The sequence below is a fragment of the Micropterus dolomieu genome, linkage group LG21, assembly GCF_021292245.1.
Source record: "Micropterus dolomieu isolate WLL.071019.BEF.003 ecotype Adirondacks linkage group LG21, ASM2129224v1, whole genome shotgun sequence".
NCBI lineage: Eukaryota > Metazoa > Chordata > Actinopteri > Centrarchiformes > Centrarchidae > Micropterus > Micropterus dolomieu.
In genome coordinates, this window is record NC_060170.1 from 31,547,202 (window position 1) to 31,562,733 (window position 15,532).

Genomic DNA, 15,532 nt, shown 5'->3' on the forward strand with positions numbered 1-15,532 from the left:
ATTAAAACACATGGGCTCTGGTGTGTATGTTATGCATGCATCCATTACCAAACTATTGGTGACAACTTCCCGCTGCAAGATGGCGACCTACGGATAGATTTTCTAGCTGTGAAAGAAATCCGCCTGGACTTTAGTACGTTATATGATTTCACACCTTCTCTAACTATTGTATCAGCTATATCCTTTAAATTGGTAAAGTGTTGTTCTTTCCTTGCGTCAAATAAAACATGTTATTACTAATTTATCAATTCTGATGATCCATGTGACCCAAAGAAAACTGTTCATCATTATTATCAAAACAAACAAAGGCTACATCCACACTACTACCTTTTCGTTTTAAAATGCAGAACTTTTGCGCCTCCCGTTCAGAGGGGAAGTTTGAAAACGCTGCCAACCCGTTTTCGTTTTAAAACTCCAGGGTAGCGTTTTAGTGTGGACAGGGGATAACCAAGGTTGACACAGATACTCACGTTTGGTTTCCTGATTGGGTTTTATCAGTCATGCACAGCAAAAACCATGATGCTACTAACAGTATTTTAGTTTTGGTATGTTTATTAAAATATTTTGTACTGTGCATGTTGCCGATTTGCTTTGCAACAACTCCCTCTTTTCTGCCGCCACACTCACTTTGTACTCCCGGGTTACTTTCAGCAACAGTACCATCTCATTGTCGGTCAATGCAACAACAAAAAAAAATATCTCTTGTCTGGTTCTTTATCTGTAGTATTGCTTTCTTCTTTCGCCAAATCTTATGCAACTGCGGAGTAGACAATCTGCTTCATGTTTACACCTGCAGATTTCACTTGGTAATTTTAATATAGACGAATATCAAATCTGATACGCTGCTAAAACGCTGGTGTGTCGTTTTCAATTGAAAAGGAAACGAAGTAGTGCGGATGTAGCCTAAATGTCAACCTCTCAGTAGGGGTGAGAAATAAAACATAATTAAGTAATTTACCCATGCATATTTTTTGATAATTGTTTTGAATGTTCTACCTCAGATATGTGAAATATGTGTTGTTTTTTCTTACCATATAGACTAGTTTACCACAGTTAACCACCTGGTTTCTACAACTTTCACCCAGGAGCAAAAATCAGCCTTTAAACCTTTATTTTACATTTATATAACATTATTTGGCCATTTCGCTCAGCGTAGCCTCTCAGTGAAAACCATACAAAACGCAAACTCCTCACAACATTTAAGAAAAAGCAAAGTAGATAATATTACGGACTACAGAAACAGGTGTAAGTATCAGTATAACTTACCTGTTTAATATTCTTAATATAAAAAATTGTCTCTGTGTGTATATTATCGGGGGGGCCATAACACCCCCCCCCCGCAGCCATTCAGAAAAAATACTCGCCACTGTACTTGTAAGTCTCGACACAACTGTGATGATGTCTTTTAATAAACACCGAATTAAAAGTATCCATTACGGCAACCGAACAAACGGAGCAACATCACTTGAGTTCGGCATCCTGCTCCGGTGAACCGGGCAGCGGCGGCGTTAGCTTTGTTAGCTTCAACCTAGCTCGCCTGTTAGCTTGATACTTTACCAGTTGTCTTGACTTGACACTTGCCCGCGTCTTGATTTCCGCTAATATACGCGATAAGCTGCTACACAAGACACAGTTAGGGGACAAGAACACCGACGCTACTGAGGCAGTCGGTACAGAAAAAACAAGTGTACACCTACCTTCAACCAGCTATGCCCACCACAGACCTCAACAACCTTGGTTTCCCTTTAAAAACAGCGTTTTCTTAGCAGACGATGCTAGCGGCTCAAGGAACGTCCGGTTGCGCTTTTCAAAATAAGAGATAACGATAGTTTATTTCTAAGAAATAAATAAAAAGGCTTTTAGGAGATTATAGTTTTATTTTTTTTTTTTACAAAATCATTCCTTTCATGGCACAGTTTAAAACGGGGAAGATGTTTTGCAGTGCTACCAAAATGTACACAAACCAAAAACGATACCGGTCACCTGAGTTTGTACACCAAGCAATAAAATGTAGGCTATACCTGCGCCTCAGTTTCAACATGTGTTCATTCCAGTTTATCTTGATTTGATTATTTTTGTAGACAAATGTGACGCTTTTATTTTCACACAATCGCATAATGCATTGTCCTGGTGTAATTAACTTGACGCATCTCTCAGTGTTGTCGGGCCCCACTGGGAGGCACCTCTGTGTCTGTAGTTTGTGGTCAGATGCAGAGAAGTTTAATTTTAAATCTGTTAGGTAATGTAACCACTAAAATTAAAGGAGAAAGTTTTCAGTTTTAAAACGATATGTTTCCAAAAATACAAACATGTTTGCAGGACTACGTGGGATTTTCAATCTGGAATTGGATTTCAAATGTATACACTTTTTCATTAAACACATCTCTTGTATAACTATACAAAACATATATGTGTGCGTGTTTAGAATTCATGCATTTTCTTTCCAAAATGTAATGTTTTTCTGGAGCAGCCAAAAAAATACTCCATTTATAATGGGGGAAATACATATATATATATAGAAATACTGTAGCCTTTTTTATATTTTTTAAAACCAAAAGGTCTTAAGTTAAATTTCTAGAGATTTTAAACTAAATATTAAGGAGACCCAGCTGCGATGTCAAACCAAATTTGTCTGTTATGGACGTTTTCCACTGCAGACATTTTTTTGTGCAGGAAAAGCACAGGTGTTAATCAATAACAGTAATTAACTCTGACACACAAGACCCCCACCAACACCTAACAGCTGTACAATCACAGCTTCAGCTGCTTCTCTGTGGGTTATATTGTAACTAATTTATTGGAAAACATGTGAATACTGAGATGAAATGTGGCAATTCAATTCAATAATAAAATTTGTTTCAAATTTATAATTTTATATAATAATAATAATAATAATAATAATAATAATAAAAATATTCATGATTTAAAGTCAGAATATACTTTAAAAAAAACAAAACAAGTTACCCTATTTAAAATGTATGTTTAATTACTTTTTGATTCCTTTTCTAAAATTTTAATGAGTGTTTCAACGTTAACCATTTTCAAAAAACAGCTTGAGAGTCAGTTTAACTGGCTATCAAGCTGACGAGTGGCGCTGCAAATTCAGAAACACCAGAACCAATCAAAAGCATCAGAAAAAGAAGACATTGTGCATATGAAAAACATGCAAAGCAACAAAATGAATATTATTCATCGTGTAGCTTTGCTTTTTACAAAAAATATTCTGATGTAACCACTAATGTAATTGTGAACATTTTCATATGTATCTGTAATTTAATTAGAATTTCTTTCCCAGTAACTGTAACAGATTACAGTTACATTTAACTAAATTACATGTTACTAGTTACTCCCCAACGCTGCAAATGTACATATATATACACCCATAATTATACCTACACATATGCACATTCATAAACATACACGTGCACAATTGCACAAACCTTTAACCCAAAATACGAATGAACAGCATGTATACCAGTATTCAACTATAGTGTACATATATATATATATATATATATATATATAGAGAGAGAGAGAGAGAGAGAGAGAGAGAGAGAGAGAGAGAGAGAGAGAGATAAATTAGTCAGGACAGGGCAATTTTTTTATAAATGTGATTATTAATCTGATGCTAAGTTACATGAAAGGGTGCATATATGGAATTAGACATTTGTTCTTTTGTTCTAATCTTAATAATGTTTCAAAGGTTTGTAGCCATTATTTCTTGTTTGTGTTATCGGTTGTCTTCCAATTAACTGCTATATAGGATAAATTATATTATTATAATATAAATTCTGGTCACATATTATTATTATTATTATTAATTTTACTTTGAGTTAAACAAGGTACAATTTAAAAGCAAAATTAAGCTAAATGAGCTTTCTAAAAATTAGCTTTTGATTACAGCAGATTTTTATTGATAATCTAATCTATTCCCTTTTTAAATCAGCTGACATAAACATGTGAGAGATTTCATGTGCTCACTTCGCAGTAGAGCCTCCAGCTGTGGAGGGTGGTGTTTGCTTAACATGTATTACTTATACCAAATAACATTAACATCAGCTCTGATCTATTCAAGTGCCCCAGTAAGCGATGACAGTGGCTAACCAAGCTCAACAATCTTACAGTGTCACACAGTACAATACTGGTGGAGAGAGAGGTGTTTGCTCTCTCTCATTCATTCATGAGTTCATAACAATAGATAACTTTCAAATGCTAATGTGACATTTACCAAACCTGAAAATATAGCAAATAGAAATTGCACCCAACATTCGGATAAGCCAATCAGGCTGCTTCTCTTGAATGATGTCACTGTCACAGTACCACACATTTAAATGTGTTTAATATACATTATGCATAATGATTGCGAGGTGAATGTTATTCATAATGACACATGCTGTCAAACTGAACTTACAGGCGCAACTCCTGAACAGTCAGTACTGGTAAATTAATACTGCAAGGGTGCCTCCTTGCTTAATCTTTGTGGAACAAATTAGCGTATTCAAACACTTCTAATTGCATGCTGTATTTTGATTGCTTGACTGGACCCATGCTGCTATTGTTACAGAACTGAACAATCTGTGTTTGGATATTCCAGATGTAAATAACAGAGAATATATATGACAGGAGGCTTTATAAACCTACATGACGGATTTTAATCTACATTCTTGTTTTCCTAAGCAGCTTTGAAGGGACTTTACTAAATCTTGAGAGCAGATGATATAAATCCTAATGAAAAGCAAATAAGAGATATCTATTGATTGATTGCTTTGCTTTACAATCCTGCTCCCCACACTATTATTGGATCAATAAGGAATAAAATGTTGAAAGGAAACATAAATTTAGTTATTTGTGCGGAAATACATAAGAGCAAAGGGGCGACCATATAAATAACAAAAGAACAAACAGCAGCAGATGCAATATAACATTATTTGAGGTTAAAAGCTAGTCTAAAAAGGGGGGTTTTGAATATTCAATTGAAAGGGTCCATGTCGCTGCAATCTGGGATGTGTATGGGTGAGGAGTTCCACAGGGAGAGGGCTGCGATGGTGAAAGCTCTGTCGCCCCAGGTACGGTGCTTGGTCCTGATTTGTGGGGAGAGGAGGTTAGTGTCAGAGGAGCCGAGGTTACGGCAGGGATTGTGGTGGTGGAGCAGGTCTGTGAGGTAGGAAGGGGCCTTGTTATGGAGGGCTTTATGTGTGAGGAGGAGGATTTTGTACTGAATGCTTTGGGGAACAGGGAGATAATAACTTGACGCAAGACTTATATGACTGCAGGGGTGGCTGCCATTGTGTAGAAAGACGCAAGAGGCAAAAAGATGCAAGACTGATTGTGTTTATCCACCTGTAATGTTTGTCATGGCAAATTGTTTGACTTGTTTCAAACAAACATCTTTGTCCAAATTACTGCTGAAAGAACAAAACAAAAGCCAAGGCCTTGTACTGCCGCTGACGCGACGAATACCAAGGTTAATCTGCAGCCCACAAGTCTGCTGTCCTTTTATTTAACCACCATGAGTAATATTTAATTATATTTTAAGGTGTTATATTATTATATATCATTTAAAGTGAGACTATGTAAGTAAGGTTGTAGCAGAAAATCCTTCAGAGTACTGAATATATTAAGGGTGCATTTTATTGTTAATGACTTCAAGAGGAGGATTGAATATTTCTTTTTTCAAAAGTTACATTAGTTACATTAGGACCACTGACAGGTGAAGTGGTTGGGATATATTAGGCAGCAACTGAACATTGTGTCCTCATACTTGATGTGTAGGAAGCAGGAAAAATGGGCAAGAGTAAGTATTTGAGCGACTTTGACAAGGCACATATTGTGATGGCTGTTGGATTGGATGTTGAGGAAATCACACTACAATTAATTACTTTTTTCATTTATGGCTTATTCGGCTGACAATTTTCTTCTCATTAATCGATTGTCAAAACTTCGAAAATAGTGAGAAATGTTGTCAAAATTGCCCGCAGCCCAAAGGGACACCTTCACCATGCTTGTTAAAATAATAAAAGAAAATGCACTAAATAATCAAAAGGGAAATCTTTACATTTGTAAAGCTGCAAACATTAAATGTTTTTACATGAAAAATAACAAACATCAACAAATGTACTGGTTGTATTTGTATAAACTGCTGGGTAGTTTAATTTATAACAAAACATGTATTTTTTAAACTCTTCATATGTTTTGTGTGTATAAATCTACTAAAGCTGATAAGATAAGAGAAGAACATAAATGTAGTGAAGTGAAAAGTACAGATGTGGTAGACAAACAAGTGGCATGAAAAGAAAATACTCAAGTAAAGTACAAATACCTTTGTAATAAAGTACAGTACTTGAGTATATACCCTTAGTTACTGTCTACCATTGCAAATACTCATTCATATTAACATTTTATTTTCTTTTATTTGCTGTGGCCTCTTCTTTCCGGTGTGACCCTCTGGGTTACATGACAAATCCAGTTTACCTCTTGTTCTTTTGACACACTACACTAACAAGACTAGCTTAAGTCTGATTGCTCTATTAAAATGCCACTTCTTTAACAACTTAAATCCTTAATTGGTTTGAACTAGTCAGCAGCGGTTGGCACCAGGACGGTAAATAAAGGTAAATATACCGAATGATTCATAATGCCATCAGCCAATGGCCTTGCAGACTGCCATCTCTGGTCAGCTGGCTCTGTTAATCAGCAGGACAATAATCTGATATCCAATAAAAGGATTCAATCTCAAGCAAACTTATGTGCTACTTTTAAGTAGAAATTCCATCTGCTTAAATCACAGATAACGTGTAGACTTTGAGTCTCTGAAGAATCACGCACCCCCTCCCAATCAGGAAGTAGGCTAATGCTTAAAGCCTTTATCCTCTTTTATGTATCCACCAGACTTCCTTTGTACCCCTTCAGTACATATAATGTTAAATAATTGCACAAATAAAACCAACATAAGAACTTTATTGTCAATTTGAAAAAGATGCCTAACCTCAAATAAAAATGTGTAAAGTATTTTGTGATGTATCTACGAAGAAAATCCTCAGAAGTGTTGAAGTTTTCCTCAAACAACACCAAAGAAACAAGACACGCAATGGTATTTTCGAGTCATAGCCTTCCAATATGACTTACTTGAGTAATCTGAGGGGATTGCAAAAAGATTAATGCACGGTACAGTGCCTATGTATTCATAAATAAATGTGAGTGGAAACAACTCTGATTGTTGACTTCAAATCACCAAAAACAGCTGAAAACACTATCAGCGCATATCATGAAATATTTATAAACTAAAAGAGGGGGAATTCACGATGGCTATTTGATGAAATATGCCATACAGGCAACGTCAGCCAGGCAGCTCAGCAGGGGATAATGGTATTTAGATGTCCTGTAAGCACGTGGATCCTCTCAGTCAGCAACATTAATGGGGCCATGAGGCATCCTGCTCATGTCCTCCACGCTTAGGTGAAGGGGTATTAGATAGCCGTAATGCTGGCAGGTCTGGGCGCTCTGTCCGCTGTGTAGTGTGGGGGAGATCAACATGGGGACCACCAGCAAGATGGTCAACTTCTGGAACAGGAGACAGAGTCTGTTCCCCAACTACAAAGTCACCGATTCAGACATTAATCGAAGACCTTCTGAGACTGCTTATCCACTAGCCAAGGAAAGCTGCGTGAAGACATGGAACTCCATGCAGGAGCTGAGCAGGGACATCTACGACATTTACGCCGAGTACGAGGATGAAGAGGATGAAAATGGTCCGTCAGGCTTCAACAAGCAGAATTCACCCCCCAAGAAGAACTACATGATCAACATCAATGTAGGGGGGAAGCCATACCAGATACCGTACAAGACGGCTGCCAAGTATCCCAAGACCAGAATAGGGCGACTTGCCACCTACACGGACCACAACATGAAGCTGGACCTGTGCGATGACTACGCTGTGACCAACAACGAGTACTTCTTTGACAGAGACCCAGATGTCTTCCACAGCATCTTCAACTTCTACAGGACTGGCGTGCTGTGGATCAAGGACGAGTTGTGTCCCCGCAACTTCCTGGAAGAGATCAACTACTGGGGCGTGAGGATCAAGAACACCCACCGCTGCTGCCGCATCTCCTTCGAGGAGAGGCAGGACGAGCTGAACGACCAGCTGAAGATTCAGAGGGAGCTGGAGGCAGAGGTGGAGATCGAGGAGAATGAAGAGCTCTTTCAAGACATGTTCATGGGCCATAAGCGCAGAGCCATCTGGAACTTAATGGAGAAGCCGTTTTCGTCAATTGAGGCCAAGCTGATGGCGGTGGCCTCCAGCCTGTTTGTCCTGATCTCTCTGGTGGCCATGACTCTCAACACGGTGGAGGAGATGCAATACAGGACTCCTACAGGTCAGCTCAGTGGTAAGACATACTGGGAATACGTGGAGTCCGTTTGCATCGCCTTCTTCACCACGGAGTACCTGCTCCGTCTGGTGTCCACTCCTGATCTCAAATCCTTCGGCAGGAGTGTGCTCAACACCGTGGACCTGATCGCCATCCTGCCTCAGTATGTGCAGGCCATCCTGGAGTTCTTTGACAACGAGGAGAACTACATGAAGCACGAGGCCGACATGCAGGCGGTGGGGCAGGTGGGAAAGCTGGGTCAGGTGTTGCGGATCATGAGACTGATGCGAATCTTTCGTATCTTAAAGCTGGCGCGACACTCCACGGGTCTGCGTGCGTTTGGCTTCACTCTGCGTCAGTGCTACCAACAAGTGGGCTGCCTCTTCCTCTTCATCGCCATGGGCATCTTCAGCTTCTCTGCCATGGTGTACACTGTGGAGCACGACATGCCGCAAACAAACTTCACCAGCATTCCTCATGCATGGTGGTGGGCAGCGGTAAGTACGTCTTTGTAAACTGTGAAAGTGTAAAAGATCAGAAGGACATAAACTCTAAAGTAACAACAAAGAGGGAAAATGCACAGCAACTTTTTAAAAGTACAAGAAGTATGGAAACATTCGGGATCGGGTACTTGAATTACCTTAATGCTGACATAGTCGCTGATCTCTGTAATGTTATTAGATTATGGAGAGGTCAGCGCGGGCCAGGGTCAGATTTAAAGTAGGCTATACAGATTGTTTATTTATATAGTATATTTACTGATTTATTAACGGCACCTGGTCAGTTGTACAGGGTGAAATAACCTGGTTAATGCCTGCACTTAAATTGTCTTTATTGGAATTAAACACACAGCCTAAACCTTCCTGTCCCTGTCACTCCGGTCCCTCTTTGACCACATGGTATTATCTAACTTGTAATTAAGGGGAAGGAAATGATGATCTGTTGCATGACAGAAATGGTTAAAGTGAAAGGAACTGTGAGGATTATGCACTGCCACTGATTCCTGTTGTATTCATATGAACAGAAGCAAGAGGATTGTGTGGCACCTTTGAGTCACTGGAGCTATCACTTCTGGTTCAGTTTTGCTGAACTGTTAGCAGGATGTCTCGAAAAACTATGAATGGAAAGGGAGGACATGGAAGAGGGACATCCCGATTAGGAAGAGGTGTGATACGAATTTGCGACAATCTGCGTTAAGACGTTAATTTACCAACAATTCACAAAACAGAAGCCTAGACAATATTTTCTTGATCCACATGATAGTCCGTAAATTCAATATCATGTAACAGAATATAATCAGTTAACTTTACTGGGTTTTTCATGGTCTCTGTGGATATTTTTTTCTTGTTACTGGTTACCTTTTTATTCTTATACTTTTTAAATATGTATCCCTGTCACTGGAATTGTGGGGATTGTCATGTTGGTTGGTCTACTTTCCTGTCCAATAAAGGCAAAATGCCCCAATTCATTGGCAAATGGCCACATGTGTCAGCTGAGGTCTACCACACAGGACACTGACTGATCTGGTAAGGTTTGTGTTTTTACATGTTTCTTCATCACCACTGACTGCTCTCCTCGTTCAACTGCAGGTCAGCATCTCCACTGTGGGCTATGGAGACGTCTTCCCAGAGACCATACTGGGCCGTATTTTCGCTTTCATCTGCATCTCTTTTGGAATCATCCTCAACGGTCTGCCCATATCCATCCTCTTCAACAAGTTCTCAGATTATTACTCTAAACTCAAGTCCAACCAGTACACATCCGCCGTGAAGAAACGAGGGAGGATGAGATTTTACAAGAGGACAGTGAAGAAACTCAACCACTGCTTTGGAGACAACCACTGTCCTGGACACTGATTTATAATGTGACTTTTTTTATAAAGAAATAACATGCTTACCTCTAACAGGAGGGTTCAATACAAAGTAGTGGCACATCTGGTACATCTTTCCAGTAAATTGGCAGCTTTTGTGGTTGGGAAACCGGTGAGGGATCACACACAATGCTATCTTCGCCATCTCCAAGCCAGTTAGCAGTGACAAGGACAGCACAGTTCAGGGGGTAAATTTTCCACACTATGTGGGGAGAACAAGGGGCAGAAAATCAAGCAGGATGACTGCCTGATCTTATAAAATATTTGCTTTTGTATACATATAACCATATTTTTGTTACTAAATAGTCAGAAGCATAAAAAGAAACAGCATTTTTAAAAATACAAACATGAGAAAAAAAAGGAAAGTTTAGTTTAGCCTTGTTATTAATGTATTATATCTATATTATCACATAGATCAATTGCACAAAACAGGGTTCCTTTTCAGTGACACTTCTTCAACCAAACCCTCTGGTCCAGTCCATGATTACAAATTCAATTATTATCTGTCAGGAAGCATTTGTGGGAAACATGTATAAACTGATGCACAACATATTTTTATTTGATGTCATGGTGCAGCTACACAAATATGGCATCCTGGGTTTGAATATTTCTGTTAATATAATCAGGATATGGCTTCAGTGAAGCTGGAGCAAGTCTATAAGAAATGCTTACATTTGATGTTGTTCTCCACTGTGGGAAGATGTTTTTGTAACTTAAATTTAAAATGTATGATTAAAAAGCAGTGCTCCTGAACCAGTTTCAACAACCTGGTTGTTTGGGTGAGGAGTTCAAATGTTTACTGGTTTGGTCTGCACTAGAGAATGAATGAAAAAGCCTTTATCATTAGGAATTAACATTTTTGTTTATCTACAACTTAACTCCACGACCCACTGACTTTGGAAGATGTACTTTTCAGAGATCTGAGCAACATTAATAGTTTATTTCTAGTTGCAGCTGCAATGTTGTAAATCTGTGTGCTCACATAGGAGATGTGCAGAGGGTTGCAAAGTCTGGTGCTGCTTTTCATGTGTTTACAATGTTCAGTAGTTTCGCTGTTAGTTTGATTTACTTGCAATGCAATGCAGTCTGATACTCTGTTTTCAATAAACACTGTACTGTCCATTAAACTATTCTCCTCATTGACTAAATACTACATCTTTATTTTAAGTGTCAGGCTACACAGCCCTGTTTACCTGCATAGGTCTCTACTGACCTCTTCTGGATAACCTTCTGTATTGCTAAAAAAAACAACCTTTTCTTGATGCACAATGTTGAGTTCACTAATTACAATGAATGCAGTAATAGCGTGCTCTTGATGTTATAATTGTGATTATGATTTCGATTTAATAGACCTGCTAATATGCTAAATACATATCTTGTTTGTAGGCTTATTCTTTTTACTGGATGTGGACTTTAAAAAATCACCAGTTTATTAAAACAATAATTATAATGTCTCCAATCCCACCATACTTGTTTTAGAAATGAAGTGGGACAAAGTGGTATGTCTGCACTCAAGAGGATGGAAGGCAATTAATAAAAATATCACCTGATCTCTTTGATATGGGAATATTTTTCTCTGCTGATGATTAGAATAATAAATAATTTAGCCCACTATAAAATGAGAAATACACTTTCCTCCAGAAGGTGGCAGCAGTTGAACACAGAGCGCGTGAGCAGCAGTAAACCCCCCCCCACAGAAGAAGTCTCTCTTCCCACAGTCCTCGGCGGTGCTAAAGTGACCTCTGTTGCTAACTGTTAGCCTGCTGTGAGACGATGGCTCCTCCAGTTGCAGTGTCGCCTTTGATTAAGGTTTGTGTTGCAAAACATATAATGAGAAAACAACAACAACAGTTCACTCGTGTTTTAATGTAAAGTGACTCTTACGATCGTGTTTCTGTTCGTTTGCTACTCGGCGCACGCTAACCTGCTAACAGTTAGCTCGCTAACGCTAACTGGTTGTTGCACATAGAAAATGTCCTTGCTTGGATATGATTCACATTAATGAATTAAGAATGCATAATGTTTCATACCTTTTTATAGTTATATATTTAAATTATCTATAACTCCAATAATAGAATCAGTCGTCCTCGTTTTTCGGGCCACTGTTGCTCATTTGTGGATGTGACAGGCTGCAAACATCAGATGGACAGGCTGTTTAAAAGTGTATATTTTAATTAAACTAATGCTTCTCGGTTAATTCTGCTTTTGCCGAATTTAAGAGTGGGTCCCAATCACTCTAAAAACTAGTTAAATTCACCCCTGTTAGATGTGTAGTTTGTACCCAAGACCAAGGTCTCAATAAATTGTTGCAGAAGTCTATAGAGTTCAATGGGAATAGCGACATTATGGGAAATCAGAATTAGAACTAATACTTTATTGATCCCAGAATAGAAATTGGTAGGTAAAACTATATATAAAAGCATAATTACGAAATATAAACGATAAATGGATATGTACAATATTTACATTATTAATAGAATTGTGATGAACAGTAGTAGTGAATAAATATAAGCAGAATTGCAGAAAATAATATTTCACATTGAATAGTAAAACAGAATATTGCTCAGAAGCAATGCTAAGAAGGTATTGTGTTATTCCTATTGATTTAGAACTGATGAAGCCTCTAAGTGAGTGGCAAAATATCTTCAAGACAAAAATCAAAAGCCCAGTTGTCACTGGTGTGATGGACAATCTGCACAGACTTTGTAGATACACCACGACTGGCATTCATTTGCATTGTTTTCTCATTTACAGACTGCAAGATATTCAGCCTTGATTGCCGGGATCATCTATGGCAAAAGGAGATATGGTGAGACATAATGCCCACGTGTTACTTCACTTTATTTGACAGGGAAAATGCATATTGGTATTAACATTTCTGAAAATATGCCAGTTACCCAAAAAGGCTCATTTTAATCTGTAGTCCCCGGGCAGGCAATAGTTAAAAGCACTAACCTTAAATATGCAGAACCTGCACCACATAAAGACTAGAGACAAGAAAATCAACAAATAGCATGACAGCACAATATTAAGCAGGAGCGGTATTTATATTATAACGACAATAAGACAACAAATAACACCTTACTGTTCTAGTGTTCACAGGTTTGATTTCTAATGAACCAGGCCCTTAATGCCCTTAATGCACTTGAACAGTACACTGAGATAAACCAACTGTAAAACACAGAATATAAAAAAAACTGCATATAGGAGAAAATTTTATCTTCCAAAAACAAATTAGATGATAAACTTAAAGGTGATAAAAGATTAAATTTACAAAAGTAGACAGATCTTCATTCAATTCCTGCTTCATCTTATTTATGAGGCTGCGTCATTCATTAGCAATTTAGCTTAGGTGTGTATACGTCCATAGCTTCACCTGTCATTTTTAAATATTGAAATATAGTCAATACTTAGTGGAGTTTCTTCCCCCATAATGAATGTTGCTTTGTTTATTAAATACACCACTTTAATCTGCTCAGATCACCTGAAGCCTATTGCAGCTGAGGAGAGACGGATCGAGGAGGAGGAGAAAAAGGTTCGCGAGGAGCAGGAGCGCATTGCCAAGCAGCTAGCAGAAGGTAGCCTCATCATTCACGTGTCAAATATTCCACGTGTCCACTTTGCACATGCGTGCTCCATAGTTTACAGGGAGTGGACACAATAATAGCAACACCGGTGTACAATATAATACAGTTGGTGTTGCATTGCTTTTTAATAAATTGCATGTTATTTTTCAACAACCTAACGTCCTAAATGTACTAATCCCACTTATTTTACTCTCTCCTTTCAGCAAATGAAGATACTATCCTGAAGTAAAGCGTGCTGTGTGAGGATGTAGTCCATGGGATGTCCATGCAATTTCCAACTTTTCCCTCCGTTTTCTGGAGTTACAGAGACAGTCGGGTCACAACCTGTCAAACACTTGCCACTTACTTTGAATAATACAACACCCCTCTGGACCATAAGTTAGTTACATGAAATTAAATGAGCCTCTTGAACTCAGCATTGTAACACAGCAAATGCAGCCCCACTCATAATTTATTCATGTTTGTAATGAAGCAATGTCATAAATACAGAAGTACATGATCACTGTAGTCCACCATGTGATGTTTGGTTATAATTCGTGTTCTCCTTTAGCCACTGTTAGAGCACAGGTATGACAGATGTTATATTAAAAATGACAACTTATCATTTTGCATTCATGAATTTTGTTCACATTAAATGCAGAAGGTTCTGATCTGTTGCTGGTAGTTCACTGGCTTCCTATTTGCCATCACCTGTTTTGATCACTGGTTTCCATTTAAAATATCTACTTTGATTATTTAGACCTTTACTGACATAAGAAACATGACAGGGCTATAGTATGTTTCATAAGAACCATTTCCAAAGGAAGTTGAATCATTTAAAGTATCTTATTTAATTCTCTCTTATGGAATCGGTATCATATTCTTAAACAGTAATTTCCTCACCCTGTCCAGTTTCTACTGTAGCTTTGTGAATCTATGGAAAACTAGTCAATATGTTTACTTAAGTTGCACATTTAATTAAGGTGAAAAACATTAGTTGCAGACGTATCATGGCCACATTTGCTGTGTATTTTGTTTTTGCCTGATAAATTATCTAAATAGTTGCCCATAACCTTACTGTCAATTCACTAATCAGTTAATTGACTCATCTTTTCAGCTCTAAGTAGGTTTACAGACTCATTGATAGGATTTCTATTGTTGATTGACTTGATACAAACTTCTATGGAAAGTGATCTGAAAGAAACCTCTCACATAATCATCAAATCCAACTATTTACCCTGCACAGTCATGCGTGGCTCACAGTGGCCTTAGTCTTGTTGCCCAGATGCATCCACATTAATCTTACAAGGACAAACCTTAAAGTCCTTTTGTCAGTCATGTATGAAATAACATTGCATTATCCAGAGCAGAAAAATCTTGTGACACAACACAGTATGTGCAGATGGGGAATATGGTCAGTGTGAGCAGAAAAATTGTGCCTAAAATAAAACTTACAATACTTAAAAGGGACCTTAAAATACAGTGGGGATGTATTCTTACATCTGTCTCAAATAGTCACCTGCTCGTAGCCGCTTGTTATACAACTCATTCCACAGTCGGTGACCTGGCATGTTCAGCCTGAGCTCACCTGTTAAGCAAGAGAGTGTCTACAACAGGATCATTTAAACCTAGCTTTTGTTTTCGGATTAGAGGTGCAGAGTTAACACTGACATGTCACAGCACAGACGCCTTACCTAATATCTTCAGGACAGGTTATTATAAGAAAA

At 38.2% G+C, this 15,532-nt stretch overlaps 1 protein-coding gene and 1 long non-coding RNA gene across 2 annotated transcripts; both read left to right on the forward strand.

Annotated features, from left to right (window-relative positions):
• Positions 1 to 7,531: 7,531 nt before the first annotated feature.
• On the forward strand, positions 7,532 to 10,610 carry LOC123959586 (potassium voltage-gated channel subfamily V member 2-like). The gene is made up of 2 exons (XM_046033694.1): positions 7,532 to 8,866; positions 9,959 to 10,610. The coding sequence occupies exons 1-2, from the start codon at positions 7,532 to 7,534 to the stop codon at positions 10,223 to 10,225; spliced, it is 1,602 nt and encodes a 533-aa protein (XP_045889650.1). The 3' UTR covers positions 10,226 to 10,610.
• Positions 10,611 to 11,893: 1,283 nt separating this feature from the next.
• On the forward strand, positions 11,894 to 14,427 carry LOC123959589. The gene is made up of 4 exons (XR_006822346.1): positions 11,894 to 12,048; positions 12,994 to 13,048; positions 13,719 to 13,817; positions 14,030 to 14,427. It is a non-coding gene; the product is annotated as an uncharacterized LOC123959589 (long non-coding RNA).
• Positions 14,428 to 15,532: the final 1,105 nt, after the last annotated feature.